The sequence below is a fragment of the Triticum aestivum genome, chromosome 7A, assembly GCF_018294505.1.
Source record: "Triticum aestivum cultivar Chinese Spring chromosome 7A, IWGSC CS RefSeq v2.1, whole genome shotgun sequence".
Classification (NCBI taxonomy): Eukaryota; Viridiplantae; Streptophyta; class Magnoliopsida; order Poales; family Poaceae; genus Triticum; species Triticum aestivum.
Window position 1 is genome coordinate 85,407,082 of NC_057812.1, and position 8,321 is coordinate 85,415,402.

At 48.1% G+C, this 8,321-nt stretch overlaps 1 protein-coding gene across 1 annotated transcript; it reads right to left on the minus strand.

The window, feature by feature from the left end:
• Nucleotides 1-4,255: 4,255 nt before the first annotated feature.
• LOC123154150 (putative receptor protein kinase ZmPK1) lies at nt 4,256-6,691 on the minus strand. Its single transcript, XM_044572940.1, has one exon. It carries the CDS (start codon nt 6,689-6,691, stop codon nt 4,256-4,258), a length of 2,436 nt encoding a protein of 811 aa, XP_044428875.1.
• Between the last annotated feature and the right edge of the window lie 1,630 nt (nt 6,692-8,321).

Below are 8,321 nucleotides of genomic sequence, written 5' to 3' on the forward strand. Positions count from 1 at the left end.
CTCGAGCAGGTATATTTGTTAGGGGAGAATCACGTACTGGCCACCAGGCTACTTGTAATGGTTGTAATACTTGTAATGGTTGTCACGTACTTGTCAGGTTGTGGTGTTTGTGTCGTGCCGACTTTGATAGTGTACTCTCCATGAATGAATGGCATGCAGCTCTTCTGCATGGTTTATGGTTAGATAAGAAAAAGGCCACTTGTGCCATTCGAATGAGGACCAGGAAGTGGCATAGAAAACGCCGTGGCGATGATTTTTTTTTGCTCTATACATACAAGAAACAAAGTAGCAAACTACTATAAATTATTGACAGTTTGTATAGTAATTAATACTCTTGTTCGCACTTCACCCGATCCATGGATTGAAGTTATCCACGAGAAAAGAGTGCCATATTTTTAGATGAAGTGCCAAATTATTTAGGGTGTTTTTTAGCAACTACTCCCTTTGTAAAGAAATATAAGAGTGTTTAAATCACACTGCTTTAGTAATCTAAATGTTTTTATATTTCTTTACGGAGGGAGTATTATTTAGGGTGTGTTTGCACGCTTCTATGGATTTTGCCCCTTTCGCATGAGTGTCCCAGTGTAGCATGGTTGAGGTAATGCAGGCTCTGGGCACGTGAAGGTTAAGGTTGTGAAGATACAGAAATCAAATTCGGCTCTTAGGAGCATATGCTCCTGCCCGTGTTTTTTAAAAAACAAAATATCTGTTCATTGTCACACCCAAACACTACCTGCAAACTTTTAGTGAAAAAACTTAAGCATTTTAGCTGTGCGGAAAAACAAACAGAACATGAAATGTTACATTTAATATTCCTTGTCACCGACGAAGCACCATTATCCCGTTTCATATGAATTTTTTAAGCACCCTTGTTAGATTAACATGAACATCCACACACAAAAATCATAATTTTTAAATTTTATTTACTGTTTGTTTTGAATTTACTATTCATTTAGGAGCATATGCTCTCCAGAGCCAAAACGGCCCTCCTAGATAGATGCAATTACTTGTGTTTGGGTGCTCATGGCTTATTGTTCTGGTCATCCCTTCTCACTAGTGATGACCATTACCACGAATTACACTACACATCCCTGTAACATGCAATATAAAATTAACATCGTTTTGGTTCTATCTACTAAACAAATGACAGTACCAAATCACCAGTCATATGAAGGTGGGGTAGTTCATCATCCTCACCATCTTCTTTTTCGTTGTCGTCTTATTCTTATTCTTTAGATTCTTGCGTTATCTCTGTTAGCCCATATTGCATCAGTACACTTTTAACATTTTGCTCTTCCAAGCTTTATTTTCATGTACATCCACACCATGGACATGGTTAACATCATCAACCATCAAATCATCCTCATCCGACGCAAACTCATCAAGAGCAAACCCTATGATCTAGTTATGAAGAATACAACATGCAAGAACAAGCTTAACTTGCTTGGAAATGGCGGAATGCCTTCTGAAAAACCAAATCATGCAGAAAATAGCAATTGACATTGGGCACTAAATAGGCTAGTCCAAATTTATTTCAAAAAAAAGGCTAGTCCAAAAAATAATATAAATTGGTGAAGAAACTATGTCAAAATGATATGAACATGACATTAAACAATCAAAAATTATAAATACGCTTGAAACGTATCAGGCAAAGAGGGAAATGGTTTTTCTGGAAGGAGGGGATAAGATGATTTTTGTGGAGGGAGTGGAGAAGGACACTGTTGATGGAGGGGATTATAAGGGCGCCGCTCTCCATCCTTTTGGGCTGGGCCAAAGTAGAGGCTTTGTGAGTGGCAATGGCTATATGTCAAACATAATTTTTTTTTTCTAGATTTGTGGTTTTACATTTTTTTGTCTTATGATCCCAAGTTGAGAGTGAGGGGTTATCTAACACGAGGGGTTTTGTTTTATGGTCCAAACTTGAGAGTGAGACAATCTATGTGAGAAAATTCAAACGATAATAATAATTTTAAATTTATGGTATGGGTTTTGGATTTTTTTTTTAAATATGCTCATGAAGTTTATTTTTTTAAAACTTTGTATGATGTTCGGGTATGACCTTTAAAGGACATGGTTAAAATTTTAGGGTGATTCACACAAGTTCTCACATAAATTACTTAAAACTGAAGCATCCCCAGGATTGTGGTTTCAAAGTGAAAGTCTGGCGTGTTGAGACAACTCATAGGCTTATCATCATTTCGAGTTGGCCTGTTCACAAACTCCCATGAAAAATGTTTAAAACACTCAGACTCTTTGTAACTTGGATTTGGATCATAGTTTGTTGGCCTTTTAAAGGGGGGCGGCTTACGAGCCAGACACTCTCTGACCTGATAACTAGTATCGCCTCCCCGCCCAGCTCTATCAGCAGGCCCATTCTTTTCCAATACTTAAGAAGGTCTCTTAAAGCCTTCTCTACCATTGAATTCGGCCTTCAGGGTCAACCCAGCGACTTCTATGAGGAAGGCAGCGCAAAGGAGGCAAGGGCTGTTAAGGAAGGCGGCTAGGGCTGTTGAAGGGGGGAAAACGAAAGGCGTTTTCTAGTCTCCCCTTCGCCTGGGGTGCGCGGGGGGGGGGGGGGGGGGTGCCACGACGAAACAAGGCAATGAAAGGTCGCTTTGCATTGGATGCTCTTTACCCTTACCACTATGTGGGCTCTGTTGTCTTGGGGAGAGTCGAAGCTTGCTTCTTATCCATACTTTTCTTGGTCATCAATACGACGACCTATTCTTAATAGAACCGATCTTATTTTTTAATTGATGAGCAACTCATAAAAAAATGAGCGCATTGGTGGCGTGGACAATAAGCTCATCACTGCTAGTCAAATCCCGGGTGGTGTGCGGCTTACGTCTGAAGCCATTAGTCATTTTGGTCAGTGGCGTTGATAAATGTGCCGAACAACCAAGCAGCTAAGCCGAGCAACTCCCTTGGGAAAAAAGGACCCTCCTAACCAGTGAACGTTCGCCAGGGGAGGTGACACATGCGAACGATTCAATGACAGTATTAATTGTGATGAAGTGGGGAGAGGTGGCATTTTCTTTAAGGTCTAGCTTCGCCAACTATTTTCAAAGAAAGATTCGAACAGGAAACTAATTCAACGGAAAAGAAAGCTAAGCTCAAGACAGGACTAGAGGAGATCTTGTTCCCCCTCTCCGGTAGATCTATCCTCATCTCTACGGTTCCCAGAAGGCATGACAGTTTCTCCCTAACCCCAAGAAGGTAGATGCGGTAGTTTGATCTCGTTTTACCCCTAAAACTGACAGGAAAGATGGTTTGCTTGCCATTCCTTACAGCGAACGTTCGCCGGGTACAACTGCCCGAAAAAAAAAGCAGGTGCGCGTCTCCCTCTCCAGTCTCCACTGTCCCTCCTAGCGCCGCGGCGGCCGTCACCGCGCCGTCCAGCTCGCTGCCCGACCACTACCTCTAGGGCCAGCTCCTCTCACCCCTTCCTCCCGTCCCCAACCCTCCTCGCCCTTGGGCGCCTTCCTCACCGAGAGTCCGGCACCTCCCCCTCCTCCCCTCTCCCCTCCTGCGGCGGCGCGCTTAGAAGGCCGGGGAGGGAAGCTCGTGGCCGGCGCCTCCTCTCCCCCACCGCCGGCTTACGCGTCCACCGCGAGGTCCTAAGGCTGTCGTCCCTGTACAGGAGCTGGAGCAATGCTTGACCCCGCGCAGTACTTGGTTGGGGATGGAGGCGCCGAGGCGGGTACCGGCTCCTGCGCTGGCTCATTCAGGGTGCCGTTCCATGGGGCGGTGGTGCCCGGCTCCTTTCAACGCCGCGCACAAGACAATCTGCCGCTCGCCCGCTCGGTGGCAGCAACAATGAGCGATTGGAGGACGCCCGCCTAGCACCTGGTGAACTGGTCATTGCTGATTCTACTGTATATTGAATCATATAACTTTGATTACATTCTATTCCTTAATCTCTTGGCTGCATGATAAATTGACAGGTTTGATACATCTCTGTTTGCTATCAATCTATCTAGCTCACTAGGATCAAACATTTCTTCAGATAACTGAAGGTAGATGTGTTTTTTTAGGTGGACCTAAGCATCCAAACAGGAAGGCAAAAGTGAAATACTACTTACTGGTTACTGATACAGATCCGGAGAGTTGCTACATATGGCAGGGACAAGGCTTGCAGCAAATTTTCTGCAACATCACAGAGTATTATTCTCACATCAGCTAGATGTAACCATAGTAAATACAATACTGACCCCCCTCAAAAAAAGAAAGGAGTAAATACAATACTGACTGAACATTATTCCACAAGTGAAAGCAGAGTTTCGACCACATGGCTCATGCTCGGTCTTCTGCTCCTCTCCTCTTGCACACATGATATTGCTATCTTAAGCATTACCACCGCTTCTGAATGGTTGAATTCTCCATCCAGTCTGTGGTCAACAAACTCCAGAAGCCATGACTGGTCTTCGCCTGCTAGTTTTTCTTTAAGGATCTCAATGGAGCATACACCAGCCATTTCAACCTCCTCCTCGCCCTCAGCCACCCATCCGGAAAGACGAACCCCCTTCACTAACTCAAGAAGCACCACGCCGTAGCTGTAAACATCGGCCTTACCATTGATTGGAAGATTTAGAGCCCATTCTGGTGCAATGTAGCCTCTAGTCCCATGCACTTTTGACAACATTTGTGCGCTTGATCCTCGCTGTTGTAGCTTCATCAGTCCAAAATCTGCAATCTTGGGCTGAAACTCTCTATCTAACAATATGTTCTCTGGCTTGACATCACAGTGCACAATCCATTCAAGACACTCGTGATGGAGATAGGCCAGTCCTTTTGCCACCCCAAGTGCAATATTGTACCTTTGGCCCCATTGGAGCACAGGAGAAGAGTTGCTCGGGTGATCAAAAAGAACTGTGGCCAAAGAACCATTCTCAATGAACTCAGAAACCAAGAGCCTGTGCGTCTTCTCGACACAAAACCCCCAAATTCTGACCAGATTCATATGATAGATTCTGCCTATGACACTTAGCTCGGACCTGAACTCCTGCTCTCCTTGGATCACATCGTTTAGCTTCTTCACTGCGACCTTCCTTTCATCATCGAGGACTCCCTTATAAACTGCTCCTGACCCACCACTACCTAGCTCTTCTTGGAAGCAATTTGTTGCCTTCTGTAACTCCCTGTAGCTAAATATTCGGAACTGGCTGGAAATTATCGTGTAACCTTCATCTATAATCTCTGGTCTTCCCTCCCATTTGTGAACGACCCAACACCCGGCGATGATTAATATAACTTCAATGAAAAGCAGTGTTAATGCAGAAGAAAGGAAGTAGCCAAACTTGAAGTTAGAAGGGCCATCCTGGAACATTAGCGATGAAGTGTTGGCCTCCTTTTGATGAACTTTGCATTCATGGGTCACTGTAGAAGCCAATTCTGACGAAGACAACACCGCCCTGGGAACTTTGAGATAAATGTCAGTGTGAGGGTTTGGAAAGTTCTTGCCGTTATAAAGATAGACCTTTGTGAAACATTTGCCTTCTCCCTGACGGTAACCAAAGGCTTGGCAATTAGCATTGTCCAAGCACAAATCTTTGCAGTTCCGAATTGTCACCCGCTCCCAGTAGAGCAAGTCATACCCGATGAAATCAGCTCCCGCGACCTTTCTGAATGAGAAATCCTGGGTGGCCCTGAGGTTTGCCTTGCGCCGGCACCCTTTGCTCCAGTCGCTTGCATCGACCACCTCAAAGCCTCTGAGGCAAGCGCAGTCGAGCTTGGGTATGTACCTGCAGAGGGTGTTTTTGCCGCAGAGTCCATGAATATTGCAGACTCCGCGGAACACCATCCAAGAGACCGACCAGCCGCCGGTGGTCGCGTTCAGGCTGTAGAGCCTAAGGTTGCCATCGTAATCCAGGGTCAACCTCCTCATAACATGATCACCAAGATCAGAAGCTGCAAATTTGAAGTTGTCGCTCGCGGCGAACCGGCCTGTCTGCTCAAGAACTGCATACTGGCTACTGTTATAGGTAGTCCTGTGATTGACAAGCGGGATGGTGAAAGGGTCAGGCCAGTATACGCTACTGACCTCAGGGCCGTTGTAGATGAGCTTGAGCTGGTTGTCATTGTCAAAGTAGAATGTATACGACCCTGAGGAGAGCAGACCCCTGGCAGACGCAGACACCAGCTTCGTGTGCCGGGTCATCGGCTGCGACGGCAGAAGCGTGTCGGTGGGCGAGTCGAAGCTCCCCCAGAGGCGCCGGCCGTCCGCGTCCGCGACGACGAGGTCGCCGGTGTCGAGGAGCTCCGTGCGGCTGGCGCGGGTCGCGGTCGTGTTGGTGCTCCAGACGGCCGCGCCATTGTAGTCAAGCAGGGCCAGGGCCCCGTCCTTCCGGAAGGCGAGCCTGGACCCCCTGCCGTTCACCGGGGCGTCGCGGTTGGCCGTCCACGCGACGACGGTCTTGGTCTTGGCCGCCGAGCCGGAGAACCAGATGGAGAAGGTGAAGGCGTTGGTGGCCACCCTGTAAAAGCCGCAGGCGAAGGCGCCGTTGGGCGACGCCAGGACGGTGGTGATGGTGGCGGCGGTGCTGGGGCCGTACTGCTGGATGGACACCGAGGAGCCTCTGGCGAGGTAGCTGGTGCCATGGGTGTGGCCCTTCGCGAGGGCAACGGGGATCGTCAGCAGGAGAAGGAGTGAGATGGATGTGGCGAAGGTGTATGCACTTTTGGTGGCCGCCATCGCCATGGCAGTCGTGGTCTGGTTCTAACTTGTAGTTCTACTGATGAATTCAGTGCTACAGCCATGTATATATCACACACATGAGTGTGTGAAGCTTTGGAAAAAAGAGTGTACAGTACAGGGCCTTGGCTCACGTGTCAAGCTGTCAAGTTGCTGTAGTAGCATGTACAGTACTCAATCTCTCATGCTATGGATCTCGTATAATAACGAGTGAAGATCAAGGTTAGAAAGGCGATGGTTCCAGGCATTGAGCAAGAGCCGGCAAGCTTGACCGTGGCTTGTCTTGAGTGAGACAGAAGCACGTGCTCAGCTTCATCCGCCTGACGGCTCTCATATCTCCCCATTCCGGGCCGTAGGTGAGTGATGTGATAGAACCGAGCGGCGGCTAGCATTCCTCTTGTGCTTCGCTCGAAAACCCGGTGTCCAAGTTGACACGAGCGTGGCTTCGGTGGTTGTGTTGTGTGATAACAGTTTCAGTAATGAAATCAAATTTAGCCTGAGAAATGCTGTGACCTGGCAAGAAAGAAAGAAAGAAAGTCTTGTCTGTAAACAGACCAGTCTCCTTCGGTGCAGAGGCCAGGGACGACTTCCAATGGCCGCTGCATCAAATTAAACGATCACGGACGACTGGACGAGTTCCACTCTGATTTAAGTCAGCGAAGCATCCAAAGATGAGGACTTGTTCCATTCTGATTACCCCCGGAAAATGGCAGAGAGAGAGAGAGAGACTGTCAGACAACCTGAGAGACACCCTGGCCAGCTAGAGCTGAACAAGAACGATCCTCTGCAGCCATGGGATCAGTCAGACTGATCTGAGCCGTTAATCACGCTCCGGCACACAGGTCAGATGTCATCAACCAAGCATAAGAGCATCTCCAACACGCGCGCCAAACTAGCGCCGCGCCGCAAAATTCCCCGTTTTAGCACGCGCGCAACCGGAATAGTTGCTCCAGCGGGCGCGCGAAGACAGCGCGCACGGCATACGTAGTCCAACGCGTGGGCCGAAACGCAATCGCGCGCCGCTTATTTGCTGCGCCCGTTCCCGTGCGCTGGACTCTCGTGCGCTCGCTCGCACCTCCCACCCCCATCCAGCCGCGCCGGCCGGCGACTGTTCCGGCGCTTCCCCGGCCTATCCCCGCCCCGCGCGCGCTTTCTCCGGCCCCCCTCTAGTCCCACCGCCCCGCGCGCCTGCTGGTCCTCCGACAAACAGCGCCCCCGCGCTCGCTGCCGCTCGGCACCCGCAAGGTGTTCGACAAAAAGCCTGTTTGTTTGAGTTGTAATAAACGAAATTGAACTATTTATTTTTATTAGTTTTGATCTTTTTGCTTCTGTTTTCGAATGCATATGTTGTTTGTGCGAGTCGCGCGCGCTGCATTTTAGTCTACCAGGCGATGGGCGCGTGCTAAAGCTGTTTTTTGCGCGCGCCGCGTTCGGCGCCTGTTGAAGATGCTCTAAGTGCTTGCCTCCTTATTAGTCTACCAATTTTATTTGTACATTAAGAAACACAAAACAAAACTAGTCACATTATATAACACCGATGAACATACATGTACGCACTCATGTCTAATGAAAATGGTCACACTAGACAGCCAATCCGGACACCTAGAAAGGCCTGCACTCATGTTAATTA

What these genes read in the sequence shown, in the direction of transcription:
- LOC123154150 (XM_044572940.1), bottom strand. Translation starts at nt 6,691, where the DNA reads ATGGCGGCCACCAAAAGTGCATACACCTTCGCCACATCCATCTCACTC.